The sequence below is a fragment of the Helianthus annuus genome, chromosome 10 (genome assembly GCF_002127325.2).
Source record: "Helianthus annuus cultivar XRQ/B chromosome 10, HanXRQr2.0-SUNRISE, whole genome shotgun sequence".
Taxonomy (NCBI): domain Eukaryota; kingdom Viridiplantae; phylum Streptophyta; class Magnoliopsida; order Asterales; family Asteraceae; genus Helianthus; species Helianthus annuus.
Window position 1 is genome coordinate 157,163,343 of NC_035442.2, and position 23,957 is coordinate 157,187,299.

At 37.8% G+C, this 23,957-nt stretch overlaps 1 protein-coding gene across 2 annotated transcripts in view; it reads right to left on the reverse strand.

The window, feature by feature from the left end:
• Positions 1-4,896: 4,896 nt before the first annotated feature.
• Positions 4,897-23,957, reverse strand: part of LOC110883072 (3-hydroxyisobutyryl-CoA hydrolase 1) — a 107,268-nt gene continuing 88,207 nt past the window's right edge. The window contains exons 1-12 of one of the 2 annotated variants that reach the window (XM_022130927.2): positions 19,551-19,641; positions 19,050-19,130; positions 18,909-18,977; positions 6,949-7,176; positions 6,757-6,841; positions 6,491-6,576; positions 6,275-6,405; positions 5,727-5,787; positions 5,549-5,647; positions 5,363-5,464; positions 5,237-5,278; positions 4,899-5,129 (exon numbers count right to left, since the gene is read on the reverse strand). In XM_022130927.2, coding sequence (XP_021986619.1) covers positions 4,986-5,129; positions 5,237-5,278; positions 5,363-5,464; positions 5,549-5,647; positions 5,727-5,787; positions 6,275-6,405; positions 6,491-6,576; positions 6,757-6,841; positions 6,949-7,176; positions 18,909-18,977; positions 19,050-19,130; positions 19,551-19,574 — 1,152 coding nt within the window. In that variant the 5' untranslated portion in view covers positions 19,575-19,641 and the 3' untranslated portion in view covers positions 4,899-4,985. Of the gene's footprint in view, positions 5,130-5,236; positions 5,279-5,362; positions 5,465-5,548; positions 5,648-5,726; positions 5,788-6,274; positions 6,406-6,490; positions 6,577-6,756; positions 6,842-6,948; positions 7,177-18,908; positions 18,978-19,049; positions 19,131-19,550; positions 19,642-23,957 lie in introns of those variants that run through there. The other variant, XM_035978720.1, reaches the window with a different exon arrangement.

Sequence of the window (23,957 nt, forward strand, 5' to 3'; positions counted from 1 at the left end):
CCCTTGACCCTTCAAGGGACTGTTCTTCTTAGGATCCTTGTGCGGGGAGTTCCGGAGCAACATCTTTTCAACACGATGGAAAGAAAAAGAAAAACAGAGCAAGCAAGATAGAAGGAGAAGGGGAATACCTGTTCAATCCTCTGATCGCGGTTATAAAGGGAAGAGTTCTCGAATTTAAATGCAAACGATCCTATCCCTATTTCTATTTATAATGATGATTTGTGCAGGGCTGTCATCTTATGACGTCAGATCGCAACGGATAGTTCATTCTTAACGGCTATATATCCGTTGAGTTAGTTATAGATAAGATTCGGCAAAATATAACTCGTTTATATTACATAAATACTCCTTATATTTTGGGGGCAATTGTTAGGGCTGGATTTTTATGACCTATGATCCTTACTTGGTATCCTAATAAGTGATCCTTGTTTCTTTGGCAGATAGTGATCCTCAGAGGAGCTCCAGGATCAGGATCACGGATCATCCTAAGGATCCTCATACTAACGATTGTTCTCTTTGGATATAATGTTGTTTTGCAGGAATTACGAGTTGGACTTGGTCTTAGCAACGTAAACAAGGAACCTGTCACGCTACTTTGGCATATGCATAATCAAAGATGGACGTTATGGAGAATATGGAAACTCCGCACAATTCAAGGGCGATTATTTAGGCTAAATTTACTTCTGTTTCTAAAGGGGTAACGAGCTAATAGTTAGGTTATTTACCTAAAATACGACCACACACACTTGTATAAGTAGCACTCTTCCACATTCGGAAGACACAACACATTTCTCACACGCTTTGACACACGTTACTATAGTGATCCTTGTACCTAGCTCGTTACCATCCAAAGTTGTAACCATTATTTGTTATATTGAAGATTGGTGATCGGTAGTTTCCATCACCCGAGGTTTTTTATGCCGGAGATCATTGATTAAGGGCTTTTTCCTCGTATAAATCCTTGTGTCACTTGTGCATTTTACATTTGAGCGATCCTTCACTTTGTTCATCATACCAAGCATCATTCCCCGCTTACATAAAGTTTGGTTGCATTATCTTTAAGTGATTTTTGACCAAAACAATAACATTGTTATTGATTGATGTATTTCATTGATAAACAGTTTTCTGAGAACACAACGGTCGAGCATGTTTCTTTTCGTAAACCTATTGAGCCTGTTCATGCTTATCAACAGACCAAGCCCGTTATTGCTAATCAACCTACGAAGACCGTTCATGCTAATCAATCTACAGAGCCCATTCGTGATTGTCAGCATACTAAACCTATTGTTGCTTCTAAACCTTCAACAGAAAAAACAAAAGTATCAAAAGAAAAAACAAAAGTATTAAAACTTTTAGAAATGGCGAGGTCCAGGCCTCAAAACATATATGGATTAGCACAAAAACTGGCACTTCAATCTGAAAAAGCCTTGTTTACGGTTTTTACTTCGCCAACTGGGATGTATGAGGAACGTGTTCAAGAGACGGTTGAATTTGAGGCGGTTATACAGTTATGTGTCAACGGTTGGGCAGATGTTTGCTTTGTGCATTGGATCACAATGTATGTTCCGCTAATTTTTATTTAAATATTTATGCTAGTATTTTTTACAATACAATCGAGGGTTACTAATCTTATCACATTTATTTCTACTTTTATGTCAGGTATTTATATGTAGCTGGGGAACGGGAGGGTTTAAATAATACTGCATATTTTCATCCCCGTTATATTGAAGGTGAACTTGTCTCAGATGATGGTGACTTTGTGATTGACCACATCAAAAAGGTCATCTCTTTTCATAAGGATAAGCAATGGTTTATTGCACCATACATAGCCGGGTATTCAATTTGTTTCATATCAAGATCATTTATATTAATGCTTCAACTTTCTTTTAGTTATGTTAGAATATTGTTTTCGTTTTGTAAAGAGAACATATGGTAAGTATATTTTGTACATTCCTATTTATATATCTTTAACATCAATGTGTATTAAACTATAGCCTAACTTTTATCTATTTTTATGTTTTAGTTGGTAAATAAAACTACAATGGTTCGTCAAGGTGAAATTGATAAATTTATAGAGCGTACTTTAAAGGTGTTTATATCATCTTTTGATGACGTTGAGGATGAGAATGATCAATGAAGGTAAGTGTATTAGTATGCGAATCTATTCATAGTATTTTTTAAAGTTTTTCTAATTTTTATAAATATTTGATGTGTTTTGATCAGTGGCAACGGAATTCTACTTAGCTTGTGTTATTTAGAGCTTGTGGTGGATGAAGAAAGTTGCACAAAGTCAAAGGTTTTTTGAGTGTTTTTTGCATAGGTGTAAAACTGAATGATTCGATGTTTTTTTATGTTTTTTCTTTGTTAAATTGAATGCTTCAGACTAATGGGTCAAGATGGATTCTTTAGCTATTTATAAAACGGTTCATTGTTTGGTATATCCTTTTCATATATGTGTTTGTAAATCTCATGAATCAACATGAATTGGGTGAAATATATGGATGCACCACCTAACCAACCGGCTATTAGCCCCACCACAAACCGTCTTATTAGGCTTTAATATAATGCTTTATAAATATGACGGTCAATACACCGAAACCGTCTTATTAACACACCACAAACCGTCTTATTAGGCTTTAATATGACGCTTTATATATATTAAATATGACGGTTAACAAACACAAACGTCATATTAGGCTTTAATATGGAACCTTAAAACATATCAAATATGACGGTCTATTGAAACGTCTTAAAAGGTTTTAATACCAAATATGACGGTAATGACCAAAAATTACGGTGTCTTTTAAGAAGATTAATATACCGTCATATTTGATTGAAAAACTGTCATATTAGATGTCTCTTTTTGTACTAGTGTTGATAATCTCAGTTTGTGTGAGGATTGAGAGTTCCAGTTGTAGATCTAGAAGTTGTATTAGTGTAATTATATTAATGGTAATAAATCAAGGTTTGGGTACAATCTTGTTCAGATCTGCTCTTGATCCATGTATTTTGACATAATATAAACTAGTTTTTTTATATAACCATTTACAAAATCATGGTATTTGAATTATTTTTTTAAATCAAATGGGTATCGGGTTAACTAAATTTAATGGGCTAACTTCTAAACTTTAAGAATTGTTTTGTAAATGGGTTTATCTTGGTGTTTGTATGGGTATACTAATTATTGGTGTTTGTATGAGTATACTAATTAAAAAAATTATAACATATTTATATATCAAAATAAAAAAAACGTGCCCTTAGAATCACGGGCCCTGGCCAGTGGTCCTCTCCGCCCACCCCCAGGGTTGCCCCTGATAGTGGTTGTGTGGAGAGGGCGACAGAGGTGGTGGTGTTGAGAGGGGCGACAGCAGGGGCGCGACCCCCCAAATTTTTCGCTCCGTAGTGAGGACTATGTAGTTTTCGTATAGAAATTTTTTGGTCATGTTAATTAACCCAAACCTGTTTTTTTCCTATCGAGTTGAAGTCAAGTATTGCCATAATACATATGGCGAAAAGATAGTTGCGATCTAGTGGGTAGGATGCAACCCCACATTGGATATTAAAAAAATGTAATGGGTCTCTATTTTGACAATAAAACAAACAAATTCCAATTGGCACTTCAAGTGTTGTGAACTGAAGCAAACGTGTAAGAAAGCTTCGGGACCGTTGACCACAATACACTTTCACTTTCTTTCTTCCTTCCTTCCATTAAAGGGTTTATTATATTATATTCGCTTGATTTGTTCATATAAAGATTTGGATTTGATTCGAATCATGAAGTCTTTGATTCTTGGGTCTTTTTCGTTCGTACAAGGTTTCTACTTATTCTCCGCCGTCACCACTTTCATCTTCTTCACTTGTATCATCAGGTATTAATTAAGCTCATTTGCATTTGCATTTGTTCTTCAATTTGATGCTTTATGAATCTGTTGTATATTATTTCATCGCTATCACTACGTAGCGTACAGGTAGTTGTCGCTATCGTCCGATATTCGGTATTAACACTCATGATTGTAATGTTATAAAACAATGGTGATATGTGTCCTAATCAAGTTTCATGGGAGAAAGGGATTTTTTTTTTTTTTTTTAATTTTTTGTCAAAGCATGGGGGAGGTTTTTTTTTTTTTTTTTTTCTCTCTCTCTATATTTTATTTTTTGTCAAAGCATGGGGGAGGGTTTGTTTTTTTTTTTTTTTTTTTTCTCTCTCTATATATGTATAAATAATTTTATTGTTAAAGCATGATTGACTCATGTTCAATCTTTTTGAGCAGGCATTTAGCATAGTTTCAGTTTCACTCCTTGCAGTTCAAAAGCTTTCAGATTTTTCTCCATCGTTCTTCATTGGTGTTTTGGAGGTTCTTCAACTTTGGAAAGCAGTAAACACATTTTTGTAAGTAAAGCTTTGAACCCCAACATGTTGGCATGTAATCGATTTTTCTTGTAAAGTTTTGTGTTTATTTATTTATTTTTTCATCGTTATAAGAACAACGGCTTCTGTATGATAAAAAGGCAACCTTGTGACCATAACTACCTAACTTATTTAATTTTTCTTACATTAAATTTTCAGGCTATTGTTGCTGCCTTCTTTATGAATATATATATTGTTGGATTGAACCAGTTATCTGATATAGAAATAGACAAGGTAAATGGCCTACGCAAAATAAATCTTTTGCGCAACTTTCATCATCATCATATAGGGAGAAAAGATATGGATACTACTTTCATTCACCGGATATCCATGCATACATTACATTATAATATATATTGATACAGTTTTGAGAACTAAAAAATACATAAACATTGGGATGAGCGTAAAATAGTAATAAATTATAACAGATGTAACTTAATTATTTTAGTCTTGACATGGGTAACATATTAACCTGAAAAACACGAACAATTAACACACAATTTTTTTATTGAACATGAAGTTTTTATTAAAGTTGAAGGGCTTTAGGTTACCGAAAAGGAACCTTTCTTGGTAAACATCAGAGTTTTGATGCACCGACATGGGTTCCGCTAGTTTTTGTGGGAAGTTGTAAAGGCAACCAATCATCATCCTCGGTGAAAGATCTAGAAAAACACTTGGCCACCATTTCTTCTGTAACATCCTCTAGTTTTGATGGTACCCACTATGAGTATGAACATAAACTAAATGTTAATATGTTATACACTCACGTGAAGTTTAACATTATAGAGCTTGATCAAAATCCATTAGACTGTTAGATCTAGTATTTACCTGAGGTTTCTTGTCTTTGTCGATTAACATAGCTCTAGCGCCCTGCAAAACGAACATCAATCTAAGCTTTTAAGTGATATTTACTAGTGATCATCAACCTAGAATTTGTTCAAAACATGAGGACACCTCATAGTAGTTATGGCTAATCTTTCCGGCAATAAGATTGGAGATGGCAATGTATTCTGTCTCAAGACATTGCTCAATATTTTTGGATCGACCTTCTCTAATCTATCACATGAGCAAAGCAAACAATAAAAATTTCAAGGATCATTTGTTAATTTTTCGTTTTAGAATAAAATATAACTAGCATACCGTTCTCAAGAAAATCTTGAGACCTAGTGGATTAGCGGATTTCATCGATGTGATAGCATCAATGACCCATTTCTCTTGAACTTGTGTAGCCAAGTGTTCCTGGGATGATTCCATGATATGTAAGTATATTATATAATTTCATATATAACACAACTATAACTAAAGTTGGACAACATACCAACGAGGATAATATTTCTTCACATGATTCACCGCAGAAGCATTGGTTGATCATGTCAAGCCTAGTCATTTAGAATTAGATAAAAGGAGAAGGATGAGAATAGAAGTTAATATGCTTATTCGTTACCGTGGGCCATGGATCCATGGTTACATATGTCAAATTGAATAGATAACAATGTTATATGCTTGTCCAAACAATAAGGTTTGCTTTCTAACTTGTTCGTCACACATAAAGAATTACATGTTTAATTTATCTTTACTGATGATCAACTTGATTATATCTTCACAAAACCTTACTTGATCCTTGGTTTGCCGTTGGTTTTCCGTTCCAAGTTTCAAGTTACCCCACTCTTTTATCTTGTGGGATCGTATCAAACCTAGAATAGGTCCCATCCTTGATATGGGTCATGTAGTCTATTAGGGTTACACTAACTTAGATTTCTAGTAAGGTTTATTTTCTAAGTACACATGTGTCATTATTATCAATTATCAATATACAAAAAAAAGTTATAACACTATTACCCTTGGAATCATAAGTGTATTTTGTACCTAAGATACGCACTATCGGATTTGACTTGTACTTGTGCAAACTTGTTAATAATCATGGACATTGTAGCTACACTTGGTGAACCGAATGAAGCAACCGTTTTTTCAAGAGCATGCTCCAAAGATTTTAGATTCTGCAAGAATAGGTAGGTACCATTGTTAATCAATAGTGGAATCCTGTTAAATATACTCTTGATAACATTGAACTAACACAAATACCTTGGACGGGACAAAATGTGTTCCAAGACCAAATACAAGCATCTCGGCTCCATTTAATCGAGCACCAGTCAATCCCACATATTCTCCTACATACATAAAATCAGTTCTTGGTTATATGGTTCAACTACATATAGGGATACAATGGGGATAATTACAAATGAATATTCAGAACACAAGGATAATTAGAAGGAAAGTTAATTAAATCGTATCCCATAAATATAATTATAATAAAATCTAACTAATATATTCTATCTAATAGAACTTACCAAAGAATCCTGGAAGCCGTGAAAGAAAATAAGATGCTCCAACATCAGGAAATGCTCCAATCAACACTTCAGGCATCGCGAAAATCTTCGAATAACTTGTTAATTAGGGAACGAAAGTGCATACCCTTAAATATTGTGTTGTTACTTTTATTAAAGATGAAATATAACTTGATGAAAACCAGATATATTTACTGTATTCTCAGTGACGATTCTAAACGTCGAATGTATCGATATTCCAACGCCTCCTCCAATAACGCTTCCATCTAGAATTGCAAGCAATGGTTTCTTATACGTTGCGAGTAAGTAATCTAAACAAAACTCTTTCCTGTAATAACTGGCTCCAAAACTCCAATGTCCAAGTTGAACATATGTATAACCAGACGCGAGATCCCCCCCACAACAAAATACTTTCCCGTTTGCCTGTAGACCAAGATATATGTGTTTCAATAATACAAATTCTTTGTACGTAGTACCGTGCTTTATAGAGTAAATTAATCTCTCTACCAAGTGGGCTAGCCTCACATTACATATATAAAAATATTATGTCATTTTCACTGGAAAACGAGATATAACAATTAGTTATATGTTTGGAAAACGGTTAATAAGTATCTATTGACCATAATAACTACAAAAAAAATGGTTTTTAGAAGTAATAATAAAGACTGAAAATTAACTTTAAATTTTAGTGTAGGTCCCTTTTCGCGGAGGATTACGAACCTAAACCTTGTTATACAAACCTGCTAGCGAGTGCGGAATCCAAGCTAGCAAGCAAACCGAGTTAGTAGCAAGTAGAGAAACAAACACACGAGTTCACCGATTAACACAACTTGTATTAATGCAATGAGGGTTCGGTTACAAGCTCAATGTTTACAGAAATGTTCTATAAACTCTCTAAGTGTGTGAGTGTTTCGGACAGGATGCTCTCAACTCTCTATCTCTCGGTGTGACTATCTGTGTGCATCTCACTTCTGTCCTCAACACTGCATGGGTATATATACCCATATACAGCAGGTCTTCTCGAAGGATTCGATAGATGGTCCGAAGGATCATCTTTCGGATACAATGCTTTCGAAGGATAAGCAGGGACCTCGAAAGATCATCTTTCGAGGTCTAATCATTCGAAGCATATCTTTCGAGCACCTCGAAGGATCAACATTATCCTTCGAGATTATCCTTCGATTCAGACAAACATATCAAACATATTCCAACTGTTGGCCAAGTCAATCCGGAGGATGGTTGACTTGGTCAACTTACAGACTACCAAGGACATCGTTTACATACAGACCGAATACAGACAAAGTACAGACACAAGTGCACCAACAAACTCCCCCTTGGCTGTAGCTTTGTCTTTATCTTCTATAGTTGTAGACTCGTCTCGAACTTCGACGGTCTTGGGTCTTCGAGTTCTCAAAACTCTGATGTCCTTTCAAGTCTTCAAAGTCGGAGGATCTTCAAAGTCTTCACGTCTTGAAAGCAGAGAGTGTATCAACAAACTACCCGTATCATGTAGGAAGTGTGTTGACAAACTCCCCCTTAACATAAGCTCCCCCTTGAGTTATGCTCGTGAAAAGACTTTATCTTTATGAAGTGAGATCCTTGTGGTGTTGATGATGGCCAGCGGCAACTCGATCATCTTCATCTTTTGAGCGCCTTCTCGTCGTGTCTTCATTCCAGAGCTTGTCATCGACCATGTTCTCCTAGCCTTTAGAATCTGCACATGCAAGAAATCTAAACGCATAATGAGAACAACTGCTTGGAATATAGTATAAACAAATGACACACGAATGACCATGTCATAATCAAACACCGTCCGACAGTTTGAAAGTTTAAATTTGTCAATTTTAGTTTTTAACTTTCAAACATGCAAATTTTGACCGTTTATGAAGATTTAGTCAGTTCGGTTTTCAGTCAGGTTTCAGGTAACGAAGACTTGAGCTCCAACATCGTACGATCGAAAATAAAGCAGAAATAAAATCTTTTTGGCTTTTATAAAGTTTATATTAAAACACACCTAAAATCTTTTTGGTATTTTTGAGATTAAAAGACAACAAGTTAAAATCCTTTGAGTGTTATCAAACGACATCACCGCTAATGTCGTGCTGATATGCACCAAACGACGAAACTGTTTAAAAGAAATAATAAAAGTTAAGCAGTACATAAATATATACAGACATTCTTTTTGTGAGTTTCGAGGGTAAGAGAATCATATCAGTGTACGGTCATGCCAAAACACTCTTGTTGTTCAGTTAGTTAACATTAAGATAAGCATCCTATAACAATTATCGGTATTGTTGTCCACTTAAGCTCAACTTATCAGATGTAATCATGGCGAGGGGATACGTTAAGGTATGATTTATACTTACCGGCCGGTGTTCATCCACATCACGACACATTCCCGTATCAAGGTATGCACGAGAGTTCATCTTACCGGTGAGTATACCGATTATCATCTGTTTGACCGTATAAATTGTGAGATACTCACTTATTTTGATTTGAAAACAAGTCCTATGTGATATAATCACTTATTGATGAGGAACTTGATTTTCGTATGCATGAGGGCACAGGTGCAAGTCCGTGAACAGGTCAGTACTTCCGTACAGCAGAGAGACGAACTTGACACCCGGATAGATGTGATATTTTTATCACTTATTTGTATGGACATGTGATTGTTTATCACTTATTGAGGTCGAATGCAGTATGCAATATGTACACGTATGTATAGTATCATGGAAGATCTAGACTTGCGTCCCCGTTATTTTTCGGTAAAAGATACAACCATGATACCCAGATGATAAGCAGCATAAAGACCAAATATCTCAGAACCTCGGCAATCTATCAAACGAAATTTCGGTACTAAGACCATATGCCAATGAATGGTTCCCACCTGGTCTTCAGTCGATTAAAATTTATATCACCCTGCACACTTTAAAATGATTGTGAGCCTACCGATACATCTTATATAGAGCTGCTTATCGTTTTTCATTTAAGGTTTAAAGAGGTTTGGATAGACCACTGATGTACTATCATTTTCTCTTTTGCTCGCCAGGAAACTCATTTTTTTGTTTTTCTATTGTTTTTGTGTTTTTGAAATTTTTCGATGTTTTTGGATTTTCAGATTTTTGGATTTACTCCCCCTAAAATCAATAAACTAAGAGAAATTTAAAACACAAAGGTATTTACAAAAATGATTTTCCGATGTTGGTTTTACTCTTGCTTGACCTTAATGCCGTTTACCAATAATAAAAAGTCAAATCTTGATTTGTCAAAAGCTTTGGTAAATAAGTCGGCACGTTGGTCATCGGTGTGGACCTTAACAACATCGATTAGCCTTTTCTCAAAGCAATCACGTATGAAGTGATATTTGATTTCGATGTGTTTGGTCTTTGAATGCTGCACAGGATTTCTAGTGATATCTAAAGCAGCAGAATTATCAACGTAAATAGGAGTAGTTAGGAATTCAAAACCGTAGTCCCGCATTTGTTGTTGGATCCAAAGAACTTGGGAGCAACAACTTGAGGCAGCAATGTATTCAGCTTCGCATGTTGATGTAGCTACACACGTCTGCTTCTTGCACTGCCATGTGACTAGGCGATTTCCTAAGAACTGACATCCAGCCGTTGTGGATTTACCGTCGATTTTGCATCCGCCAAAATCAGAATCACTGAAAGCTACCAATTCAAAGTTATTATCCCTAGGGTACCACAGACCGGTGTCAGGGTACGCCTTCAAATAACGAAAAACCCTTTTAACAGCAGCAAGATGTGAGGCCTTCGGGTTAACTTGATATCTAGCAAGCAGGCACGTTGGGTACATTATGTCTGGCCTTGATGCTGTGAGGTACATGAGAGATCCGATCATGGCGCGATAGATAGAAGGGCTAACAGCTTCTCCCTTCAAGTCTGGAGTAATTCCGTGATTAGTTGGCAATGGGGTACCAATGGGCGTTGCATCAGACATCTGGAACCGGCTCAAGATGTCACCAACATATTTAGTCTGATGGATGAATATCCCAGACTCCGTTTGTTGTACTTGTAGGCCCAAGAAGAAAGTCATTTCCCCCATAGCACTCATCTCGAATTTATCCTGCATAATGCGCTCGAATTCCCTACACAAGACATCATTAGTAGAACCAAAAATAATGTCATCAACGTATACCTGTACCAGAAGAAGATCTCCATCTTGTTCCTTGATGAAAAGAGTACAGTCGATAAGACCTCTACGAAAACCGTTCTCCAGCAGATAGTGTGATAAGGTTGCATACCAAGCTCGTGGTGCTTGATGAAGACCATAAAGAGCTTTGTTGAGCAACCAAACCCGATCGGGATGGATAGGATCTTCAAAACCTGGAGGCTGTTCGACGTACACCTCTTCTTCAACCACACCGTGTAAAAATGCACTTTTCACGTCCATCTGATAGACCTTGAATCCTTTAAAGGACGCATAGGCTAGAAAGATTCGAATTGCTTCGAGACGTGCAACAGGTGCATAGACTTCGTTGTAGTCGATCCCTTCAATCTGACGAAAACCTTGAACGACTAAACGAGCTTTGTTTCGGATAACAACTCCGCGGTCATCCTTTTTGCATTTGAAAACCCAACGGGTACCAATCTTCTTATATCCAGCAGGTTTCTCTACTAGTTTCCAGACACCCAGCTTCTGGAACTGTTGCAGTTCTTCCTGCATTGCTTCAACCCAAGCGTTATCTTTCAAGGCTTCTTTCCACGTTCTTGGTTCTTCTTGTGAGACATAACACGCGAAGGACCAGTCATTTTGTTGCCCGGATTCTCGAATAGCTGCATACAAGCCTGCATTGTTGTTGTTTCGCAACATGTTTCTTGTTTGTACGCCACTTTGCACATTTCCAATGATGTTTTGTTGAGGATGGGTATTATGAATCCTTGTTTCTGGATTATCTGGAACTGGAACATTTATACCCAGGTTGTTAAGATTAAGATCAACAACCAATTCAAGACCCGGAATTGACGAAGAAGATGATGCAGTAGTCTCAGCTGTTCGATGTGTATCCACTGGAGGAGTACCCTCTGAAGTACCATGAACTGCTGTTGTAGGAGCTTCTTGATCTGCATCTAGAAATTCATCATCCTCTGAAGATTCGTTCAATTCGTTTGCATCATGAAAATCCTCATTGTTGAGAGTATTGTTGTTCACCGAAGAAGATGGTTCTTGATTCACAAGAATCGGACGAACCACCGGTGAAACTGTTGCATTGTCACTCTCGAAAAACATCCTAGCCGCAGCATTTTCTTCAACGGCTTCAACATTGATCGAATTGAAGAAGTCATCGTACTCAAACATCCAAGGTTGACCCGGATTTTTGACTGGCAAGGTGTGCCTTTGTACTCTGACCTCAGACCATTCCTCGACCCTTTTAGTCTCTAGATTCCAGACTCGTAAGTTAGGGGTGGCATACCCAAGAAAGTATCCATCAATTGCTCTTGCCCCAAACTTTCCATTAGGATCGATGATTGTGCATGGAGCTCCAAACGGTTCTAGATAAGACAAATCTGGTTTCCGCTTTTGAAGAAGCTCAAAGCAGGTCTTGTTGTGTCTTTTGACTGTAAGGACTCTATTCAATGTGTAACATGCAGAGGCCACAGCTTCAGTCCAGAATGGAATGGGCAACTGTGACTCTACCAACATTGTCCTAGCAGTCTCGATCAATGTGCGGTTCTTACGTTCAGCGACACCATTCTGTTGAGGAGTATAAGCTGCACTAAACTCATGAAGAATACCCTTTGAAGTGCAGAACTCCGCCATGGAATGATTTTTAAATTCAGTACCATTGTCGCTACGTATCCGCCTAACCTTCAACTTATACAAATTCTCAATCTGAATGATTAAGTTTTTGATAATACCAAAGGTTTCACTCTTGTGTGCCATGAACGCAACCCAAGAAAATCTTGAATAATCATCAGTAACCACGAGGCAGTATTGGTCACCCCGAATACTCTTGTGCTTGACAGGACTGAACAAATCCATGTGCAAACGTTCAAGAGGAACTGCCACTGTGTTGATCTTCTTTGTAGGGTGCTTCTTCTTTGTTTGCTTTCCTTTCTGGCACGAAACACAGACGTCTTGAAGATGGAAATTTTTGAGGGGAACACCATTCACCAATTCATTTGAAACCAAATGATTCATTTTTCGTAAGTGAATGTGACCCATTCGTCTGTGCCAAGAGATAGTGTCTTTTTCTGTGGCTTTGGAAACGAAACATGTTGCTTGTGCAGACGTAGTAATAGCCTGGCTCATGTCAAGGACGTACAAATCATTTATCCTTGGAGCCGACAAGAGAATCCATTCTTTAGGAATTTTGAAGCCGGGTTTCAGCACATAACATCCATTAGCATCAAAGTGTACTGAGAACTGCTTGTCACAGATTTGAGAAACACTAAGAAGATTGTGATCAAGTTGTTGCACAAAGTTGATCTTGTCAAAGCTGACAATCCCGTTAGATATCATTCCTTCACCCGTTATATATCCACCCTTATCTCCAGCAAAAGCAACATAACCTCCTCTAATAGATTTAACGTCGTAGAGAAGCTTCATGTCGCCTGTCATGTGCCTGGATGCCCCACTATCAACAATCCAATGACTACTGATAGTTCCTCCTGAAGCACCCTGCACATGAACTCAAATGAATTAGTTGGAGATGGGGACCCAAGCCATTGTGGTCTTGGGTCTTCCATTTTCATCAATGACAATAACTTCTTGTCTTTGATGGTTGGTGAATTGTGATGGTCCCCCTGATTCAACAACCGTTTTTGGTTTCCAAGTCTGTTTGGTTTCACCAGTGTTTTTCTTTAAAATTTTAACTTCTTGATGATTTGAAGTTTTAGAATTTTCTGGCTTTACAACCACAGATTGTTTTTGAACCACATCGGTTTTAATCGCTTTTTCAATCCTTTTGACCTGTTGGCGTTTCTGTTTCTTTTCCCTTTCTTTTACAAGGCGGGGATCTTGTTTTGTGGAAACAGTTGGCTTACGGTCAGCTTTGCCACGGGGATCATCAACCTTTCCTTTTTGTTTATGAAGATATGGACAATTTCGAATAATATGTCCAATGGTTCCACACTCAAAACATGATCTTCGTTCTACAAACCCCGAAGTATCATGTGATCGCTTAGCCGATGATGTTGAACTTTGTGAACCCGAGGTACTAGGTTTTGAACTACTTGGTTCATTTCTTTTCTCGACAATAGCTTTCTTGACAAAATCTAAGTTAGATTGATTTTCAAACTTTTCAATTTTGTCTGTTCCCGTCGATTTCACAAAGTTAACATTTTTCTTCTTCTTTTGATTCGGCTTCTTGTTAGCTTGAGCCGGTGTTTTACCTTTGGGTTTGGTGTGATTTTGCTGTGTTGGCACTGTTGGCAATTTCTTGTTGCCAAATTGCTTTCGGATTTCAGCTTTTGGAATAGGAGGACACTGTGTAACTGTAACTTTAGGTCCTGCCTTTCCCAAGAACTTACTCGTCGAATTCTCAAAGACTTTGCAGATTAAGGATTGATTAACATTCTTAATGGGAAAATCTTTGTCTGAGTAAATTCTATCATCACCAACTAGAGTGTACAGCAAATTCACACTCTCCGGCTCTTCTGCAGATGAGGACTCAGTTGCAACAGTCTTAGCGGGTTGAACAGGGGGATCACATAGAATGTGATTCTCAAGAGGTATGTCCTCATTTTTGGCTACCGCATCAGACTTTGCTGGGACAGTATCGTCAGATTCATCATCAGACGAATCAGCATCCTCAATCACAACTGGAGGATCTTGATTCTGTTCAGCACTCACAAATGTATCTGCTGACACATCTGAATCTGAGGATACTTCCTTTTGGTATCCGAGTCCTGCAGCAAACTCCTTAACATAAAGAGGCACAGAAGGTTCAAAGAAAACCCTGTCCTCTTCATCAGGCATGGCATCATAATTATGTCTCACTGGTGGTGGACACTTCTTGTACCCTATGCATGTGACATCTCTCTTTTCCTTCTGAACGTCAATGATGTGATCTAACACATAGCTAGAACTCAAATAACTGTCTAGCTTGAGTTTGATCGCATCACTTTCGGTTTTCACACAAGCCATCTCTTTTTGCATACTCTCAAGGCGAGATATATACAAATTAATATCAGTTTGTTTTCTTGAAACCATTTTGGTCAGTTCAGTTTTATCCTTCTTTAATGTTTCAATTACTGACTTAAATTCTTTTTCATGGTTTTCATAAAACATGTTGGCTTCTGTGCATTTTGAGAGATCCACAGTCAATTTCTGATTGTGGAGAAAGGTCACATCATATTTTTCTTGCAAAGCGTCATGCTTACTTTGCAAGTCACTCAAATTCTCATTCACAGTAGTATGTTTGTCTTGCAAGTCAAACAAACTAGCTTGTAAAGCATCATGTTTGCCTTGCAACTCAGACATACTTTTCTCCAGATCAGCACATCTAGCATGCAACCTAGCACATTCATCACAATTAACAGCAGTGGGTTCATCGACACATACCTGACTTGATGAACCGTCGACATTAGCCATAAAGGCTGAATGGAGAGAAGACGAAGTATAAGCAGCTTGATCCACCAAAATAGATCTTCTTTGAGTTTCTGCTGCAGCTTCCTCCAAAAGTTCATCAATATCTGCATCGATTGCTGCATTCGATGTCTCACCCACATAATCATCACCAGAATTGGATGATTCTTCATCAGCACTCCTGCTATAACCAGAAGAGTCTTCATCTTCAGAAGATTCACCACCACTGGCAGAAGATTCTCCACCACTGGTGTGAACTAGCTCCTTCACAATCTGAGCAAAACATGCTGTTCCATCAGGAGCATCACCACCCAACTGGATTGACCAGTCACAACCTTCATCCACCTGAACTGCAAGTGCTCGGTTGGTTTGGTTGTTGACAGGCACCAATGTACGATCATTGTTTCTGTTCTGCTGGTTGCCTTGGTTTCTGAAGGGGTTTTGATTCCCGTGCTGGGCTGGCTTTGTGCACTCCCTTTTGAAGTGACCCCGTTCACCACAGTTGAAGCACTTTACAGCTTGCTTATCGAACCCATACTTGGTGTCTCGCTTACTTTCCAAGCTGGTTCTGCCAGTACTTTCCATCCAATCCTTTGCTCTTCTCACAGCACTCGCAAAGGCCCACTTGATGTCCATCAAGTCCATCTCTTCCTTATCAATCTGCCTGTAATCTTCTTGTGTCAGATTAATGTTTCCAATCTGACCTTCTATCAACCCACAGTACGCGCTCACTACAGTGTTAAGCAGCTCCATGTGTTCCTTAGCCACTTCTACACTGATTTTAGAGAAGCTTGACGTGTCGAGCTGTACTGTACTTGACTTTGATTGTTGACCTGCAGCAGATGATGTTCCTCCATAACACGCATATTGTGGTTGTTGAGCAGGAGGAGGAGGAGGTGGTTGTATTGGATTTCCATACAGATCTGTGGTTGGAGGCGTCTTTACAGGAACTTGCACTGGATTGCCATACATATCCGTGCTTGTGACAAACGCCGTTTGAAGTGGAGCATGTGAACCGGCTTTTGCAGATGAAGTAGTGGAGGTGCCATAATACATCTCTGGATTCTGTGGCACTGCAACTCTCTTTGCCTTCAACGTTTCTTCCTGATCCTTGTTCTCCAGAAGCTGCACGAAATCGTTGATATTTGTAGTTTTCAACGTTCCGTTGTACTTCAAGATTTCCAGGAAGTTATTCCATTGAGGAGGCAATGCATCGGCAAACTTCTTTACCACCTCTGTTGGAGTCGTTGTGACTTCAAAGTTGGTCAGCTCAGTAAGTAGATGATAGAAACGGCTTGTCATATCTCCCAAGGACTCCTTATCCATACATGTGAAGCCATCGAATTCTTTCTTCAGTAGATCTCGTCGTAGTTGACGTGTGGCTTCATTACCTACTCCTCTTGTCTTCAATGCATCCCACAGCTTCTTCGTAGTCTTGAAACTGACGAACTGATGATAAATATCCTTGCTCAGTGCTTGAGTGAGAATAGCGTATGCTTTCTTTTCTAAGTCATACGTCTTCTTTTGATCATCAGGAAGATCGGCAAATGTAGCTGTAGAAGAAGCAGCAACCTCGATAGTTTGATCGAATTCCGTAGTGAACCGCAACCATAACTCTGTATTTTGACCAAGAATGTATGTATGGAAACGATCAACCCATCCCGGATATTCATTAAGATGCATCAACTTTGGAGGCCTGTTCAAACTTCCGGTTTCACTTTCGCTTAGTAGAAGACTTTGAATACTTGGAGTTTGATTTGAAACAAACGCCCATTGACCAGCTGGAGTGGCATTTGTTTGTGAGGATGTAGATACCGGAGATTCGGCCCATGATGGAGATTGACTGGTATTCATGTATTTTCCACTGTCTGGAGCCGGATTTCCCCACCAACTCGGATTCATGATAGATGAGCAAAATAAATGCTAAGTAAGAATGATCCGAAAGATACACAGCCGAAGGATCCTGGTCGAAGGATCTGAAATCACAGAAACTTGTTAACAACAAACTGACCACAATCGAAAGATATAACCTTGTTCGAAGGATCAACAATACTCGAAAGATTACTGTTGAGTCTCGAACAATGATTTCGAAAGATTCAAGAGCTCGAAGGATTCTCCTTTGAAAGATCCTTATCTTTCGAGCTAAATCCTTATCTTTCGGACACTTGTCTTTCGATTAGATTCCTTTCTCGAAGGATATGATTCAGACTTCGAAGGATGGGTCGAAGGATAACAATCTTTCGAGCCTTCCTTGATCGACAGATGTCGAAGGATAGTCTTTCGATGTCGAAAGATATCTTTGGAGACCTCTGACACAGACTGATCTGATGTGAAAGGTTGGTGAAAAGGTGATGGGTTGGTGAAATACTTTCGGCAGAAAGGTATGTTCTGCACACAAATCTTCACCAACTTTTTGACTTTCAAAAACAATGCCCAAAAATGGCAACCTTTATCCACAAAGTCCGGTCACCGGAAACACACCGGAAATTGGCCGGAAAAACACAAAGTTTCTTAAAATCCAATTTCCAAGTTACCCAACCCAACTTTAAACACTCCCGGTTAGTTTAGACACGTTTTTACTCAAAGAAAATGCAAGAAACCAAGTAAAAACAGGTGCAAAAACCAAGTGTTTCAACACACCAAAACTTGTAAAAACCCGGTTTTAAACAAGGTAAAGAGCGAGGCTCTGATACCACTTGTAGGTCCCTTTTCGCGGAGGATTACGAACCTAAACCTTGTTATACAAACCTGCTAGCGAGTGCGGAATCCAAGCTAGCAAGCAAACCGAGTTAGTAGCAAGTAGAGAAACAAACACACGAGTTCACCGATTAACACAACTTGTATTAATGCAATGAGGGTTCGGTTACAAGCTCAATGTTTACAGAAATGTTCTATAAACTCTCTAAGTGTGTGAGTGTTTCGGACAGGATGCTCTCAACTCTCTATCTCTCGGTGTGACTATCTGTGTGCATCTCACTTCTGTCCTCAACACTGCATGGGTATATATACCCATATACAGCAGGTCTTCTCGAAGGATTCGATAGATGGTCCGAAGGATCATCTTTCGGATACAATGCTTTCGAAGGATAAGCAGGGACCTCGAAAGATCATCTTTCGAGGTCTAATCATTCGAAGCATATCTTTCGAGCACCTCGAAGGATCAACATTATCCTTCGAGATTATCCTTCGATTCAGACAAACATATCAAACATATTCCAACTGTTGGCCAAGTCAATCCGGAGGATGGTTGACTTGGTCAACTTACAGACTACCAAGGACATCGTTTACATACAGACCGAATACAGACAAAGTACAGACACAAGTGCACCAACATTTAGTTATTTTTTGTTTTTATTTACTTATTTTTAATTAGTTATATTTGGTTATTATTTATATATTTTTAAAATTTTTGGCGCAGTATCCATATTCTTAATGCACATGTTAATACTTTATTGAACCGATTTTTTTAGTTAAAATAGAGAGTCGATGGGTAATTTAATAAAACGTGTTGGTCAGATGGCTGATTTGATTATTCTCATTTTTTAACTACATGGAGCAAGTATGTGGTCTTTTGGTCGATTTGGATCTCCTACGAAACTTTGTACCTTAAGTATAACGAGCTTAACCGTGGGGTCATCCTCATAAGCTCTCGACTTCTCGTACATACTTCTTAACTATAATCAACACATGATACAGTAAGCAACGCATAGACACGATTATCTGTTTTGGATTGTATTGTATTGTACCATCTCATAGCTGAGTGTGTTTAGTTGCTTTGGTCTGTTTAGTATCATTTTTCGTACCCCCAAGACTTCTTCAAAAATTACCTGCAATAATGAATATATAATTGTTAAACTTTAAAAGTAATTTATTACATGTAAATACATAAATGGGTTGATAAAATGTAATCCCTATTATTGCACCCCTATTAATTTAACTGAGAATAACCTATACACCTTGTATAAGAAGTAGCATACAAGCTATACGACTCATATATGATGTAACATAGCATGTGACCGACAGCCCTTTTATATGGCCCGTAGGTTCACTGTTTTATAAGGTTTGCATAAGGACTGACTTGACAAAGGGGCACAACTAGTAAAAATGGGAGGGCACGTTTTAGCAACTCGACATAAATAATTATATGTTATGATTATTATGCCCATGACAAAGAGTAATTTCAATTGGCTAGCTTGATTGGTTTTGACTCATTTTAAACCAAACTAGAAGAGTCGTGTGTGAAGTACCTGGTCCGCATTGGTGAGAGCCATTATTGAGACCTGCAACTACAAAGCTTGAAGATCTTGAGAATAATGGAAGTAACAATATGCTCAATTTTTGGTGTAGATATAACAGCTGGTGGGGTACATTATATAACAGGGGGTGAGTACATTTGGTCCAAATATAACAACGGGTGGGTACAATAATATAAAGAGCCATCACGATTGGGCACAATATATAAATATAAAGAGCAATCTATCATCACGATTGGGCACAATATACAAAAGTCTTAGTATAACCTTATAATATTCCATTTATGGAAAGATTTGGATTCAAATGAACAGGAGGGACATTACGAAAAGACATTTTTTTTATTTTTATAACCATCCCTGAATATAATAGTCTAAATTTTAGTTTAAAATATAACAATCCCTAAGTATAATAATCAAATTTTTAGTTTAAAAGCCTAAATTCGAAAATTTCTCGTAAAAATATTGTAGGGTTTTAAGCTGTTCTACAAAAAAAAAAGGATAAAATAAAAATAAAATTATGTCACTACAAACTAAATGGTGCATCAATGAGTATGTTTTGTTAACCTCTTGAAATATCACAAATACAAAACTTAATTGATGATATTTGTTTTATGATTAACCATTGATTACTAGTAGAGTTCCCTTAATTAGATAATAGTTGTGTAACCACAAATATAAAGTTGTAAGGTTGTAGGGTATGGTTTGGAGGTGGTAGGGGCTTTATTGTATCACGTATGCGCCACATCAATCAGGGGGCTCTATTGCATCTTCTAGTATGGTATGGGATGGAGCCCATTACCATATACACACACACAATAGCGCCCTCTTTGTTTGACTTCACAGACAAGTGAAACAACATATCGCTATTGCAATGGTCGGCCAACAATAGCACATCCCAATGGCGTCTCCGATATGGTTTGGGGGGGGGGGGTATTGATCGAAATCTGCTGAGGTGGCATGGGCCTAACGCCCTATACCGTGTAGCCTAAGTAACACCCAAGGGCCTTCTAGTCCAATGGCGTGAGGCCATGGAGGTAATGGTTAAGGCTTGGGATCTCTAGAGGTTTCAAGTTCAAAACCTGACTCAATAGGGTTTTCTAAGAGTGCGGGGTTTCCTCCTTTATGGTGTTCCTTGGTGAGTCAGGTGTTCCTTGGTGAGTCAGGTCTGGAGCGTCAAAATAAGTATGGACAGTTAACATCCAGTCTTAGGAAGGCTCACTTGGGTATTGGGGTTAATTTCAGACGTTGTTAAAAAAAGTTGTAACAATATTAGGCTGTTGTGAGAATGAGCATTAGACTTTAGGCTAAAAGAGATTTTTTTCCTATGTGTGAGATCAGTGCGGGGTTTCCTCCTTGTAGGTTACATTACTGACTCAAGAGGGTTTTCTGACAGTGTGGGGTTTCCCCTTGTATATTAAATAAAAATAATATGGTTTTTTAGAGGTATACTTCATTAGAAAAACATCAACGAGGCGGTCAAGAGCAACATAAACAACAAATTAAACAATTACATATTAACACCAATTAACCCAAGCGACTTTTTGTTTTTAAACCTACTATTGAACCATAATAATCCCAAATACTTGATTTCGCTGATAATATCTTTAATTTTGAGGTTCTTGTCTTCGAACTTCACCTTGTTTCTTTCCTTCCAAATGCTCCAACAACCCAATCGTCACAATCCCTTTGAACACCTCTTTACCAACGCCTTTTAAACCCGCATATTCATGACTCTCCAATAGATCTATGAATGAAAAAACTGATCAAAGGAGGGACTTTAAACTAGTTACAAATATGAGTCCACAGTACCGAAAGAATGAGGCAAGATGTAAACAAATGATATATAGTTTCTTCCACATCATTGCACAATATACACCTCGTGTCATCGATATTAATGCTTCTATTTTTCAATGCCACCAACGTTGCAATTTTATCCATCTCAGCCCTCCATATAAAGATATTCACTTTATAAAACTAAGACTCTCTAACCTAGACCACACAACCCTAAATTACCTAAATTACCTCCATATAAAGACATTCACGTTATCCATCTCCCCGGCAACGGCGCCAAAAACTTGATGTGCTAAAAGTGGTCTAAACAAATTACCTAAATTAAACCCTAAATTAGAAACGCTAAGCTTTAAATTTATAAAACTAAGACTCTCTAACCTAGACCACACAACCGGCAAGTGTACCGGTCGATGTAGTATAACTTATGCAAGTCCGAGTATCGAACCAACGAGACTCTCTAATTACGTTTACTAGACTCTAAAGACTTGACAGACTGACACGACTAATTTGATTTTATATTTGAGGGGGAGGGGGTCTAAAATCCTAAATTTGCAATTAAAATAAAATTAAACTAAGACGCGACTTAAACAAGATTTAAGATCAGTGATGACGAATAACTACCTAGGTTGGAATCCCAATTGATATCGTATGGTTTCTATAGGATGCTAATGTGTTACAGAACCGGGATCTTTAAGTGCTAGATCCTAAGAGAAACCGAACAAGACCGCCGACCCTTCTCGGGAAGACACCTATGGAACTCTAGAAGGCTGTTAAGACTACCGGTTTATTAGACTCCCCTACAGTTATCTAATTATCTTGAAAAGTGCCCTAATGTGATTAACTACCTCACGGTTAGAAAGCTAAGGCAACTAAGGAAACTGATTTAACTCGGTAAGCAAATACTGAAAGGTAAACTAAGGGATATTCTTACGAAGTATCAAACCCTAGCAATCTAACAATAAAGATGGACCGACAATCTCTCACCTTACGGATATAAAGATTGGTAGAATATTAAATCCTATTAAAAACCTTAATCACAGTTCATACGAAAAATTGGCCTAATAACCGCATACTAGTCACTAACACAGTCCATGACCAAACTAGAATTCATACATGGATGACATCCACAAAAACGCAAGTGAAACATGTGATCAGATTTAAAACAAGATTAAATGCGCATGCACATTAAATCAATAATTCCAAAGTATGCTACTTTTCAAGACAAAACCATAAATCACGTTAGCAAACGATAGAAAACCATACTATAATCAAAAGTTCATCGCAACCTAGATAGTCTAGAGAATTTAGCCAAGTATCATGGTTTTAAAAACAATCAAACAACGTTCAAATATTGAATTCATTGAATAAAATAAAAAAAAAACTAGAATACAAAAGAACCCGGTAAGCAAAAACCGCAATTTCCTTGATCCCTAAGCTTCTTGCTTCAATCCAATGATTCCCGAGCTCAAGAACTAGCCAAAGAATCCTCCAAATTCGTCCTCAGCTGATGTATGTTTGTAAATAGCCAATTTGGGTTCAAATATGATCAAACAATGTGTGTGTGTATATATATATATATATATGATTAAAAAGCCCAAAACATCAATCTGTGTTAATCGTATATGATAGAATAATATTACAATACTCGTAAAGTTTGGTTGTTTCAAAGTGATGGATTTCACTTAAAACATCCAAACGGGTCAAAATAAAAAAACGATGATGAGTTTGGTTGTTTAAAAGTGATGGATTTTACATAAAATCCAAATGGGTCAAAATAAAGAAACGATGATGAGTTTGGTTGTTTGAAAGTGATCGATTTCACATAATCATCCAAACGGGTCAAATAAAGAAATGACGACGAGTTTGGTTTGTTTCAAGTGATGGATTTCATACGAATAATCAAACGGGTCAAATAAAGTTTTATCGCATACCGAAATGGGTGTATGAGCGATGACTTCGGTATAAACCCGGTTGATGGGTTAAACTACTTAGGCAAGCGTAAATCGGGTAACGGGAACGCGAACTATAAATTGATGGACCCGCGTAGTGGGTCGTAGTGGGAAGATTGTGAATTCTTGAAAAGAATTCGGACTAATTAAGTTCGACCATTAAAAGGTTGAACAGGAACAAGCGTAGACGCGAACTGGATAACGGATGCGTAAAACGCAAGGACAATAACCCGGGTCATGGGGTATATTCGTAAAAATGATGTTCTTGCGAAAAACATGTAACTTCCATAAGATCGTTTGCTTAAACATGTGAACGGGTCAAGTATTTAAAATGAGTAAATTACGATTTTGGCCCCCGTGGTTATATCATTTGTCACACCCCTAATTTCCACGTGTCACCGGTGGGCCCGGTGGGGGATTAACGTGACGTAGTTGATATCATCATAGTCAAACAACACAAATTATAATGCACAGCGGAAGCAAAGATAGATTCATTTCAACTTAAATTGTTGTAATATTCGAGTATCACAAAATGTCGAAATAGAATCCACAGGCAGAATCAAATAAAAAGGAAACTTCATTTCAACAGACTTCATGCATCCTAAGCTTGCGAGACTTCTATGGATGCTTAAGGAGTGACCAGCCTATTACGCGTAGTACC